Source organism: Osmia lignaria, chromosome 12, assembly GCF_051020975.1.
Source record: "Osmia lignaria lignaria isolate PbOS001 chromosome 12, iyOsmLign1, whole genome shotgun sequence".
Classification (NCBI taxonomy): Eukaryota; Metazoa; Arthropoda; class Insecta; order Hymenoptera; family Megachilidae; genus Osmia; species Osmia lignaria.
This window is the reverse complement of record NC_135043.1, coordinates 3,467,285-3,481,437: the sequence shown is the minus strand read 5'-3', so window position 1 is coordinate 3,481,437 and position 14,153 is coordinate 3,467,285. Positions and strand designations below refer to the sequence as shown.

General features: G+C 38.4%; 1 protein-coding gene across 12 annotated transcripts in view; it reads right to left on the bottom strand.

Annotated features, from left to right (window-relative positions):
* mtd (TLD domain-containing protein mustard) overlaps positions 1–14,153 on the bottom strand; it is a 125,679-nt gene that overhangs the window by 13,826 nt on the left and 97,700 nt on the right. For 7 of the 12 annotated variants that reach the window (XM_034320939.2, XM_034320940.2, XM_034320947.2 and 4 more), the window contains 5 exons: positions 13,908–14,078; positions 12,823–12,989; positions 10,704–10,866; positions 6,844–7,072; positions 5,650–5,736 (listed from right to left, as the gene is read on the bottom strand). In XM_034320939.2, coding sequence (XP_034176830.2) covers positions 5,650–5,736; positions 6,844–7,072; positions 10,704–10,866; positions 12,823–12,989; positions 13,908–14,078 — 817 coding nt within the window. Of the gene's footprint in view, positions 1–5,649; positions 5,737–6,843; positions 7,073–8,237; positions 10,095–10,703; positions 10,867–12,822; positions 12,990–13,907; positions 14,079–14,153 lie in introns of those variants that run through there. The other 5 variants (XM_034320946.2, XM_034320938.2, XM_034320935.2 and 2 more) reach the window with 4 other exon arrangements.

Sequence of the window (14,153 nt, the reverse complement as noted above, 5' to 3'; positions counted from 1 at the left end):
GCGTGCTTCTCATGGGACATCTTGTCATCGGTGCACAGTATTGTACGCGTCTACTAAGTTGAGACTCGAGGTGTGAAACGCTCCGCCTAATCCTCACCACGAACCCTCGTCTAGTAGTAGTAGTAGTAGTAGTTTCTACTAGTAGTTGTAACCTAGAGAGCGAATAGCGAGAATGCGTGTGGGTCAACTGTATAAGTGTGCGTGTCTAAGTCTGGCCCATCTAGCTCCGACCAATCAGACCCAATTCCTTAGGAGTCTCAACTTAGCAGACGCGTACAGTACCTACAAGTCGAAACTTCAAACTGTTATAATCTCATCATGGAAATATCTGACAAAAAAATGTATCAGACAAAATTTACTTGTTTTTTCCTGTAGAATCTAAATATGTAACGTTTTATAGGGGGTTCCATTTAAAATTATAAAGGTACCCCCGCCCCCCATTAAAGAAGAAGGGGGGGCCATTTCATGTTTATGTAGTTAGAAAGGTCCTTCAGATCCATACAATTTAAGACCAAGAATTTTAAAATCGATGTCATAGTTTTTGAGATATTGAGCTGTTAAGAGTTGTGGGACACCTGTTATATAACTTACTTGAATCTACGAAAGATATATTTTAAATTTTCATTATAGACTCACACAAAAAAATTACCCTTCACTATTTTTTGTTCACCATTCCAACAAATTGTAATTTTTTAAAAGTACAAAAACACATATCTTAGGAAATTAATTTGCATAGCTTCTCGAGAAATCTCAAGTAATTCGGTCGAATTTTAAATAAGGTATTCTGTTTAAAACGGTGTGTGAATACTTTTGCGGCCCACTGTATTTCGAAGCGGGTTGATTCGAACGATTACGATGGAAATTTTTGAAAATTCACTAATGGCTATCTTATTTGTCTTTGATCATCGCTTGGTCGGCAGACAGCTGTGTTTTCCCAGTAATTCCAGCACACGTTCGAAACGGTGAATCAAAAGTGTTAATCGAGTACACTCGCGAACGAATTAGGCTTCCCACGAAAAAATGATGCCCTGGGCTCTCGTCGTTCCCCTTAGGTGGTCCCGAGGAGAATGACGATGGAACATGGAGGGCCCCATATTACGTACAGTATTGCCTTGAAATAAGCAACTCGCTATCCCCTCTTCTTTATTTGAAGTGGCCCGCAAAGTAACAAGTCCGCAAAAACGAGAAGCCGATGTTTTGGGTAATAAATTATTACACTCGACTGAGCAGTGACATCGGTTAGTAAAAGAAGGATGGAATATACAGGGTGTCCTGCGACTCATGGTTAACCGATTAGGAAGTGATTCTACATGTAAATAATAGATTTCCCAAAATAAATCAAAATCCATTCTAATATAGTAAAATATTTTTTATAGTAGGCATAGATTTTTTAAAACAGATCAATGAATGAGTCGAAAAGGAAGAATAAAATTTGTTCATAAGTGTCTTCGTTTTCGAGAAAATCGAAGTCGAAAATTTACTCGGTACGTGTCGACTTCGTGTGACATTGTTTTTGTTGATGCGCTGCCATAATAATATTAAATATAATGTTGGATATACTTCCGAAAGGCCCCCCCACCCTAGGACAACCAAACTTCGGATTTATAGTAATTGAGGGACGAGAAATCGAATGAGACCATTTTCAGAACTGGCAAATAAACCGTTCTCCAGATATACAGGGTATTCTAAAAGTGTGGGACCCCGCTATTATCTCGATAAGAACGCATTTCCACGGAAAATGACTAAAACAAAAGTTGTAGGGGTCGTAAAGTAGTATCTTGTAGTGACCTTGAACTTAACCTTGCAGGTTAGGGTTAGGGTTAGGTTAGGTTGGGTTTAGGTTAGGCATAAGGCGTCTGGTGGGTGTAGTCTCTAACCCACCCAGGGTAGCTTTTTCGTCCCTAATTCAACATTTCTTACCCGAAAATGATAATTGGCACGGCCGTGTCTGGATAACGTTAAGTTCAAGGTCACTACAAGATAATACTTTACGACACCTACAACTTTTGTTTTAGTCATTTTCCGTGGAAATGCGTTCTTATCGAGATAACAGGGGGGTCCCACACTTTTAGAATACCCTGTATATCTGGAGAACGGTTTATTTGCCAGTTCTGAGAATGGTCTTATTCGATTTCTCGTCCCTCAATTACTATAAATCCGAAGTTTGGTTGTCCTAGGGTGGGGGAGCCTTTGGGAAATTTCCCCATAATATTTTTTAACTGTAAGAAACCACAGAAAAAAAATCAGCTCGATTCTGACAGGAGTGACACTTCCGAATATTTACCTTTTTTTTTTTGCCACTTCCGGTCTGACCGGAAATGTTCGAAAATGGCTCTAGTTCACTTTAGCTTGTTCTTCTATGAAAATTTTTCTATGACGTCGATTCGAATGGAAATCAATCGTGATCGAACGGTGTCGAAAGGAAAAGTCGTGAAACGGGACTGAAGCTGTCGGATGCTCGGGATGCGTGTTTGTTCGTCTAAAACTGCGCGCAACAGATGGAAAAGAACCGGTTGAAGCAATGTATTGTTTACCCTGGCTGAGCCCAGCAGCGTGATACACGCGTTGGCGCCTCGCATCTCGTTCGCGGGGCAATTTTAGCTAAACCCCAGCAGCCTGGCTTAATGGAACACGACGAACCTCGGAATCCGTTGGCACAGGGCCGAAAACGCGTGAAGGTTGAAGATAACGGGACCAAGCATCCTCGAGATGATGAGAAACAAACGGAAATGTCTTTCCTTCTCCACCATTTTACAATAACTTTTTATGGCTATTATTCATCGGCTATAACTGGATATTTTAATTACAAAATTCGAGTAACCGTAAATCTCTGATTGACTGATATATACTTGGTCATTCGCGTTAATTACTCCAATTTGTATTTGTGTTCGAATGAAATTGTTAGAGTATTGCAATGTGGATGTGATTTTTAAATTATTCAATAGAACATTGAATAATATTTTTAATAGGAAGAAAAATACGAAATTTCGAAAAAAATAAAGAACACAGTATTCAAATGTCGAAGCACTAGTGGGTCATTGATTAAAATAGATTTTTCGATGCAGAGAGGGTAAACAGAGTTATAGTAATATTATATACACTAGGTATAAAAAGTCTGCGTACACCGTTTAAAACAGAATACCTCATTTAAAATTAGACCAAAAGACTTGAGGTTTCTTGAGAAGCTATACAAATTAATTTACTAAGATATGTACTTTTGTCGCTTTAAAAAATTACAAGACATATTTTAAATTTTCATTATAGGCTCACATAAAAAAATTGAAAAATTGTCTTTTACTATTTCTTTCCCGATTTCGACAAACTGTAATTTTTTAAAACGACAAAAGTACATATCTTAGTAAATTAATTTGTATAGCTTCTCGAGAAACCTTTTGGCCAGTCTTTTGGTCCAATTTTAAATAAGGTATTCTGTTTTAAACGGTGTACGCTAACTTTTTATACCTAGTCTATATGTTGAGGAGATTGATACATTGTTATATTTTCTTTTGCACATTTTTCAAACTGCAAATACTTCTAAGTCGAAAATATAGTAAAACACTATTAGAGTTACTAAATAATCAGAATGACAATAAGCCAATTAAAAAGCCAATAAACTGAAATATCGAAATCTATCTATATATAACATTCAGACCGTAAAATAATTGTAAAATTCAAATATGATTCTGTCTAATCAAATTTTCAAATGAGATTCACGAGTGTCCACGCTTGAATGAAGAGTAATTTTAGCCCGACCACGATAGTCATTCGCGAAGATATGATAAACAAAACGAGATCATCGCACGTCCAACGCGGACCATCGACCTCGACGTTTCACACCCACAAGTTTAATCCGATTTCTCGATATTCGGTAAATTCGGTCTAAACTGTCGTCGACCTACAATTTCCTTCTTTTTTTTTCTCGATTCGATTTCATTCCTAATACAGTGGTACCTCGGTATTCGACCTTAATCCGTTCCTGATGTTTGGACTCATATCGAATAAGATGTGTACCAAACCAACCTTTCCCATAAGAAGTAATGTATAAATGATTAATCCGTTCTCATGTAAAAAAAACTCCCATTGATATTATGCCTACATTAATGGGATTGTAAAATAATTTAAACACTGTTTATATCATGAACAGCATTTAAACGATTTCTTAGAAGTTTATAAAAAATATTCACTAGTTTATTTAACATAATTAATTTGTAAAATATAAATGTAACCTAATGATAGATTCTAAATTAACAAACCAAATGGAATAAACTTTATTGCCTCCTGTTTTGCAGTTATATTTTGTTATATGATATCCTAACTTCTATGATCAGTCAGTTAATAATACATCAACTCCGAATATAATTAATTATTAATTTAATTTTTCCTTTCAGATAATTATTTAAAAATGACGCAAAATTTACACAAAAAATGTATGACGTATACCGAACAAAATTTCTCACGTCCAAACAGGACGTATTCCAAAGCAGACGTATACCGAGATACCACTGTATTCAGAAAAACCCTCGCGACATTTTTAAAACCGTGTAACTACCACTTAGCCATATTCCGTTTCGATGACGGTCCATTTTTAAACACAGTTACGCGACCGATTTCCTTCTTCCATTGTCACTGACGTCAATGGATTCTGGGTGAAAATAACCTTGCCACATTTGCAGCCGGGATTCTTTTGTGGAAACCGATTCGAAAACGAAAACATATGATATAGTACGCATTGTATGTTACTAGACACGGTAAACATACCAGTAATAAAAATAGCTGCCGATTCACGGATGTTGCTCTCATTGTTAAGATTCGTCCAAGTACGATGAGTATCTTTATTTAGCGACACGCGTGACGATCAACGGAAGAGGGATGACGCGCGTGTACTCGGGATCATTCGGGAATAAATTCGTCACGGTGGTATCAGTTAAAAGGCATGTCGAACTCATTGACATTTCACCGAGGAGAAAAAAAAAAAAGTTCAATTATAGAAGTGGCAGAGTGCGAAAGAGAATTCTACCGTCGTGCATGAACTGCATTGATTAGTTTATGGCGGGGGCCATAAAGGACTCGCACGAAGGTCGGACAGAGCTCCGCAGTGCCGAAAAATAATTTAATAAAATTATTTTTAAATATTAAATTAATATTAAATTATTTTTCGGCTCTGCAGAGCTCTGTCCGACCTTCGTGCGGGTCCTTTATAGCCCCCGCCATAAAGTAATTAATGCAGTTCATGCACGACCGTTTCCACCCTGGGGGGCAGGGTTCGAATCCCGCCGGGGACAGAATATTTTTTTTTTATAGAATTTTCCTAATCATGTGTGTTACAGTGTCAGCGTCTAAACTCTAAATTATCGGAGTCCAAGCTGTAGACATATAAAGAAGGCATGCAATTTAACCCACCATAAATTACAACATTCAATTCATCAAGAATCCTGCATATACTTCCTTGTCGGGAAAAACAACAAATTGGAACGAAGACATTCTGTCTTTGTAAGAAAATTGATAGAGACACGATCGAACGACGGTGCATCGGTGATCAGAACAAGTGAAAGGTGTGAGAAAAGTGATTAGAGGAGGTGCGTTATTGAACATCGAGCAATTAGAGTGCCTATGTAAACGATCGTCAAGGGAGGAGAAGGGAATCGGTACCTCCGGATCCTGGATCTGCTCGGAATCCGCCGATGTGCTCGACGTCTTCAGGATGCTGTACAGCTTTACGTAGGGGGCCTTGATCAGCTGTTAGCCAATATTAATCGGCCGTTTTTAACGCTTTCTTTACTGCCTTTTTTTTTTTTTAAATCCTCTCGCTCTTGATCCTCGCATCGTTGATATTTAAAAATTATTTTAGGAAAGAAGGCAAATTTTAATTTTGTATAAACATTTATACATTTCGTTATTCACTGTGAATTTCCCTTGAAATGGTAAACGCGAGGATCAAGGCGTTGGTAACGCTAACGCTAACTTCCCTTCTTCAGAGAAACGAAAAATCATCGGCCAGAAAAAAAAAAAAAACAAGCTCGGTGAGAATGGATCGGTTGTGCTCGTTCGAAAAAAACAGAAAACAAAATTGCAACGAATCGATGATAAATCTCGGATGAGAGAAGGTGAGAGACAAAGCGGGTGCGCTTGGTAAAGAATGACACTGCGACGATGACGATGAGAAACATAGGTAGAAGAAAGAAAAGCCGAGGTGTTAACCGTGTTAACACAAGAATCCTCGACAAACAAAACAACGACATGTCGGTACGACGACCGATGTGCACTGAATCGTAATTGAGAGTGCCGGATGAAGCAAAGAAACGTCAAAATTCTCGTGAATGTGTTGATAAGATGTTAGAGTGAGAATAAATCAATAGCGTTTTCGTATGAATCGATGAGACAAGGCGTTAACACGTTGAATCATTTGTTATCCACTTTAGCTGTCCCAAGTTTTTTAGAATTCATTTTTTTGTTGCTTCGATAAAAGAGTTTGTCAGGCTCGCTATTCATTTATGAATTATAAAAAAAATTTTTAACCTTCTGATTGAAATTCACTCATGGCACACTCGCGATCAAATTAGGTTTAATAGATAAGGCCAGATTCCTATATGTATGTGATCCTCTTCCTATATTATCATTTTCCCTAGGGATGCCTACGGGACCCCATTTTTCCTGAGGAAACCTGATTTCATCGTGAGCATAAAAAGTGATCATTTAATAGGCCCTTAATTATTGAGCGCTCAAATTCTTTAATTTTAGCTACGGAAGCTCAATTGGCAAATTCAACGTGTCAACAATGATAGAAGAAAATAATTTGTCTCGCTTTTCAATGAGCAGGAAAATAATAAAAAATCAAGAACTCACCTCCCATGATTCCCTAGTGAGCTCAGAGATCTCGTCGCCGTCCTGATTACGAGGTTTACCATCCTCCGTGGTTTCTCCTCCTTCGCCACCTTCGTGCGGCGACAATTCCGGGGACAAATCCGTATCCGTGTCCAACAGTATGTATCCGCGTTCCCTCCAATAATTCTCGTCCAACTCTCCGTATAATTGCGGCACCCACGCATGGATGAACCTGTACAGGTCGTCCACCCTGCAAGTAAGCAGAATTGCATGCATATTTAAATGGCCACGATGAACTCGTTTCTTTCAACCTCGTTTGTGTTTATCGCGCGAATACGAATTTTCAGTCGATCAACATTGGCAACTGTTATCATTGCCTTTATGATAATGGTAATCCAATATGTAATAACCAGTTTCGCTATCGTATGTTTTTGATTCTGACAATGAGATTACGGATGAAGTTCCGAATACGACCGGTCGCCGATCAAGATGAAATTTTGAGGGGGAGGGGGAAGGGGACCCCAAATCAAAGTATCTACGGCTTCTTATTAGTTTCCGAGATATTAATTAAAAACTTTCATAGAATACATAGAATTTTTCCTATACAGACGTAACTAACACAACCGTCTTCGCTGTAGTAAGCTGACATCGTCAAGTGTCGAACAGCCTTTGACACAGCGGAGATTCCAACCTGATTATCTATAGGGTGCCCTATTCAAAACTTTGGTGATACGACGACTGTTCTAGCGTTGCCGGCCGGCGGCCAGAAATTTATCTAGCCTAACCTAACCTACGTATAAATCAAATGTGTTTAATTCCTTGAGAATTAGTAATACAATATAAAACATAATGTAATGTAACTAAAAAAATGGATTTTACATAGTACACCCTACAGAAACGGAAGACGATATTGCTATGGTGTGAACGGCTGTTTGACACTTTACGATGACGGTTGCTACAGCGAAGACTGTAGTGTTAGGTGCGTCTGTACAACGAGTTGCATTGAACTTGTCGCAGTGAAGTTGACTACAAATTCACTAACGCATTCACGCCGCGTCGGTGAGTGAATGCATGGCCAACTTCACTGCGACAAGTTCAATGCAACTCAGTGTACACTGAGTTCCATCGAAGTTGTCGCAGTGAAGTTGACTACAAATTCACTAACGCATTCACGCCGCGTCGGTGAATGAATGCATGGCCAACTTCACTGCGACAAGTTCAATGCAACTCAGGGTACAGGAAAAATTCTATGTATTGTACGAAAGTTTTTAATTAATACCTCAGAAACTAATAGGAAGCCGAAGAAAATTTCATCTTGATCGGCGACCGGTCGTATTCGGAATTACAGCCGAGATTACTTTTAGTTTTGTAGAAATTTACGTTGTTAAATTTCGGTAGACTTAATTATGCATTACCTTCGGTGGACGAACGGTACGACGTTTTGTACTGCATTCTGATTGTAAACGAAATTCGTCACGTTGTTCAACGCGTTCCAAGTCCAATTCATTTTTCCACATTTAATTCACTATACTCTATTATATTCTATCAAACTTTCTTTAATGTTCCGACTGTCTACGCATATGAACAGTGACTATACTCAATAGTCACGCTTATTATGACTATAATTAAGTCCTTCGCTCAGAAGAAGTCTTACGGGATGGGTACAGTGGTAAGGGAATCGCACACATCGACCGACTCGATAGTTTTATAGGACCGTAATAGATCACGTGACCATCGCTTCGACCAATCATACGTCGCGGCCGAGAGCACGCGTGAGCTGTGGCGAGGCGCGAGCTAATCAGATCGCGTTATTTTCATAGGACTTCAAAAGTTCGAAACAATGAGAGATTAAAACTTGTCATTTCAATACTCTTGAAAATAACGATTATAATCAGCACAGCTACACAATGAACAATCGATAATAGTCACTTAAAATACACAATGCACGCACGGCAACAGGTGACTGTAACAACGCGAACGGTTATAGAAACTGCAATAATACACTCGTGTCCACCCACGAAGGAAAATACGATGACTGGGAAACGTTTGTGTCAAACAGTAACCTCGTCGACGAACGGGAGCAATGATGTAACCGACGAGAATCCTGGCCAGACACTTGTTACAGTCACGTCGGTTAACGGAGAAGAAGAATCGGTAAAGTGAGTCACGAAAGAATTAACGCGTGTTTATTGCGGTTACCTCCGCTGACGCAACGCCGTTGCAAAAGTGCTACGTGCAAAATTCAGCTGAATTTTGTTTGCGTGCAAACGTACGACGCGTGTAAGCGAGGATTTACGTCGAATCATGAAATGTTTACCACGGGACAGAGTACATAAAGAAATATATTGCTAAATGTTTTATCTATCGAAATTGTGCGCCACTCGAAATACTTCATTATCACGACTGTAGGCATCGACCTTCTGATAATAATACAAGGAAACAGGGAATCAACAAACATTATGATAATTAGTAACTAGAGTAAAAACCGTATCGCAGTGGTTCTTAACCCTAATCACTCACTAAGGGTCTGAAAGATTCCGACATCAACTTCAGAGATTTTTTTCTCAAAATATGATATCTCTAGATGATAAAAATAAAATTTCAGCCAAATGTAATCAAAATTGAAAAGGTTATGAATTTCTGAATGAAAAAGTGGTCTTTCTCTAATTTTTAAACTATTAGAACTTTTCTCAGATCTCCATATAAATTTAATACCTCTACTATCTCAAAAATTTTTCAAGTCAAAATCTTCAGTACAATGAGTTACAGAACGATTGAAAGTTTCCTGGGGTCTATATGACCCCGTGTAGGGAATATGTGATTTTTTAGAGGTGTGAGTGATTAGGGTTAACCGATGCTCCGCCAGAATATCCCATTAAAAAAATTGACAATTTTTTGACCTTCTTTTTTGCTATTGACTGATATGTAATCTGTTACGTATGTGATTTTTATTTATTATGCAATATAAAAAACGTATATACTGTTTTATTTTATGAGTATGTTCCGCAAAAATCTTGTACAATTATAAATGTTCGGTGATTTTAAGAACCACTGCTGTAACGGTTGATACGTTACTGTATAATCTAATGAGAATGTCTCCTTTCATTTGTGCAAATTATTTAACACGTTAAACTTCACGAGGGTAACCGGTGACTGACACCGCAAATTACACATGCCTAAATAATTAAAAGAAAACAATAAAAAAAAACCATTATTTTAAGTAACATTGTTATGATACTCATAATGTAAAATGGTAAATAGAAAGCTTAAAATTTGAAATTTGAAAATTAGCTATTTCTATTCTGAATAATATAGAGTTTCGATACGTTTCACAGCAAATTATCATTTTCACCGTGGTGTTCAACGCGTTGATCTAAAAAAATTGATATAGCACAGATATTTTCTTATCTTGATGATCTACTTTATTCTGGACTTCGATCTTGGATAATCAAACAATAATTGATATCACGTGGTAGACACATTTTAACACGGATTTCCCTAATTTTTGGATATAACATACAAAGATAATACAGAAATACGCAAACCGGTCACGGCACGTTTCCGTCGCGTTTTCTTGACGCGACCGAACTGAATACGAACGGTAAAAGCGAGCTAACGCACACGTTCGATTACACGTCGATGACTAGACATCACGTGGTGCTTGATTGCGATTCATGTGCATATACATACTCGCGAATTGAGAATTGTTTCCATGAGAAGCGGTGGAAGTGAATACCACGTGATATGCGACTCAATAGTCGTCGTTAAATAAGCGATTCCGTGATATCGCGTGCCCCATCGTCAACATTAGAGAATACGGCACGCGGTAATGGTCAAGCGAGAAACCTGTTGAAGTTTATTTTAGTGAAAGGATTGCTTACCTGTTTCGCGGCACGCTGAACCAGTATTCAGGCCTCAGTTTCTTTTTTCCATAGCTCATAATAGGCGTCGAGCGTGGAATCTTCTTGTCTTTCGGCCTTCCGGTTCGCAGTCTCAGGTACAATGGGGGGTCCTCGCAAGAACGGGCTGGTCGTGGGATAAGCTCTACATAAATACGACAAAAGAACAGATACAATGTAACACCATCTCTGATATCAAGGATCTATTTCAATAATCAATTCATCTGATGCAATTTATAAGAGTATCTCGATGCGGTTCACTTGTCTGCGATCCATTAAAAAAAAAAAAAAAAATCCTTCAAAGTCGTATCACACACAATATTTATACCCTTTGTGCAATATGCATAATTTAAATCACAAGAAAAAAAAAATAAATAAGAAGCATTCTTTTAGAGTATCTCAAGAAGCGTCACACAAGTCGCAGATAATTATAAATGTATTTTTCTCAATTAAAAATATCACTGAAACCAGTGATGGCATATGGAGACTTTCGAATCATTTTATATTTTATTTAAAAGTGAAATTGAAGACTTAGCAGGTCGTAAGCATACGAAAGAAAATCAGGACCCTTCTTATCTGTTCAATTTTAATTAAATATAGGAGCCTGAAACACGGCCCTGAGCATGAACGTAAAATATCCATCACTAGTTGAAAGACAATACACATTATAACGTGGTGATCGATCGAACGATCCAGAATCATGTTTCAAAATTACTTCCACAAATACACAGATCAAACGATACACGAAGAGTAAACAAACGCATACAAGTGTGCGGGTGCAGGTAGCAAAACGCAAAGTAGGATTTAAAAAGAAAAAAAAAAAAATTCCTTCATCGATCCAGGGTGCACGTAATCGTTTGTACGTACGATCGACAATAGTAATCGCAAGAAAAAATTGTCGTGATACAATCAATGGCAAACTAAGGGTTGAAAGGGGGCAACGTGAAAGGGTGGGGGTGTTGGTGGAGAAAGCAAGCTAATACTAATATGAACCTACCGAGGCCTTCGAGTTCGGGAAAATTAGGTGCTTGGACTAGAGGGACAACAAAACATATGACATTACTGCATTAGTATGAATTCGCTAGCAAAATGATCTTGAAACCCCTCGTGCCACGTCAGCCGATCGCTGTGTGCCGGCAGCATTCAAATGCTATGATAAAAGCACGCGATGTCGCGTGACTGGATATCGAGCGTCGACGAAGGAGACCCGTTAGGGTTGAGTGGTTGAAAATTTAGCGCTGATTGAAAATCGACACGGCATAAAGGGTTTCAGAATCCAGGAGGTACCATAATGTTCCTCCGTATAAATTAACGATAATGAGATTAAATAATGAAGGAACCAGATTTTGAATTCTACTTGACTAATTAGAATCCAAGTCGAGCGATAAAAGACTCTGTTCCTGGTATCTGTGCCAAGTTGAAAAAGACACTTGGATCAATATTGATTCTCGGATGGCACAGATTCGTGGAACAGCGTACAATAGGTAAAATGACACATTGAATATAATAAGATGTGAAATTGTTAATGACAAACGAGTATAACAATTGAGAACTATAGGAAATATCTGACTACGTATAGTTAAAATACAAGCGCATTTTGTATTGAAATTTCTATTACTGTTTGATTCCAAAGGCGCTCTAAAGATTTGAAAAATAAGAAGAATAATGCACTAGCAAAATAACATCATTCAACACGTTGACTGCCATTAAAGTCATTAATAAACTGTGACCTCAGTGTAACCGAATAATTAACAAACTGAGGTGTTAGAGTAATTCTTAATAATCCATTAATTGGCAATCAACGCGTTAAGAAGCTATCTATACATAAGAGCGAGTGCAGTGCGTAATAATTTAAATCCCGTTTGCCATCTCTATTTAGATGTTTGTATTTATTATTTTATAATAAAAGATGTTCCTCTGTCTAACTTGTTTTAATTTAAAAAAAAATATATAAAAATTTGATAAGTCAAGGAATCATGTACTTTAGGACACCGTGTACAAATAGTAGAGAAAGAGTATCTTTGTAAAAGTGAAATGGATCATTCCGAAAAATGGATACATATATAGAATAAAGTGTAGACGAATAGATCAGGACACTTACTGTCGAAACTGACGAATAGTTCGGGCATGTCATCAACGGACACCATGCTGCGATAGTCCAACCGTGGTGCAGTGGTTGAAGTTTTGCTACCTCGACTGCTGTCCACGCTGCTGCTGCCAGAAGAGGTCAACGGTTGCTGCCTAATGAACGTGCCTACCGATGATCGTCTGAACAGAAATGAAAACACCAAGTTATTCGATGTTCGAAACGAATCCGAGTCGTGTTTCAAAATTACAAGCAGGACACAGGGTTTCTTAAACAGCGAAGGTAATCGGAGAAGTCCTACACGTGTCCTCCTAGTAATTTCGAAACAACAAAGAAGATACAGTTGCAACACAGTTGAGGACGATCGATCGTGGATACACAACATTCAGGGGGTGAAACATTAATCGTCTTCCAATATATATGTATCTGCGAAATAAACTTGGGTGGCTGTTCGAGGGGTTAGGCTATAAACTTGCTGTGTCATTTGGTTGCGTGTGTTTGTTTGTAAGCGATACAGTGGCAGAGTTTTCTGAAAAGATCGTGACACGTTTACCTGGAAGCAGGAGAACAGAGGTCTGGGGTCTGATCTCCAAAACCCGGTGTGAAAGGTTGAACGCAAAGAATAAATAAAAGAAAAAAATAGCAAGCGAATAACAGGATGGGATAGAGTAACTTACGGAACTCATTGGATATACTGATCCTATGGGGAACAAAATCTTCCAACAAGAGAAGTATAACTGCTTTAAATAAATATAGGAAATACTGTATTAATTTATACAAGTGTCACGTACTGTCGCGTACAATTTAGGTTTCTCTTAATTGAGAAATTAAAGGTAACGGTTCCACCACTTTCTACCTTTCACTTTAATTAAGAGAAGCCTACGTCGCACCCAAGTGTACAATGTGTTTAGGAAAAACAGACAACAAACTATCAGTCTAATTAATAACGGAGATACTTAAGATCGTATGGAGTCAAGGTACACAGTACAGCCAATTAGATATTAGAAGATAGTAGAACAGCAGGAAGAGAGAAAGAAATGAACATAAGGGATAAAGTGGATACAAGTAAGTTGCTGGTTCATGACCGGGCCCAAACTCACCCCATAAGCCCTGCTGGACCAGGTGAAACCTGAGGATTGCTGGTGTCCTGGGAGAGTGAGGAGGCGGTAAGCGGAGGTGTCCCTCCAGCCCTACCGCCCCCACTGCTCTCTTCGCTGGGAGTTTTAGCAAACAGGCCCGAGCTAAAGTCACTCACCAGGTTGATCGGCGAGCTTATATCCACCACCATTACATATTCTTTGTTAGTTACATTAGAAACGACAATGAAGCTTTTTAGTTTAAACACA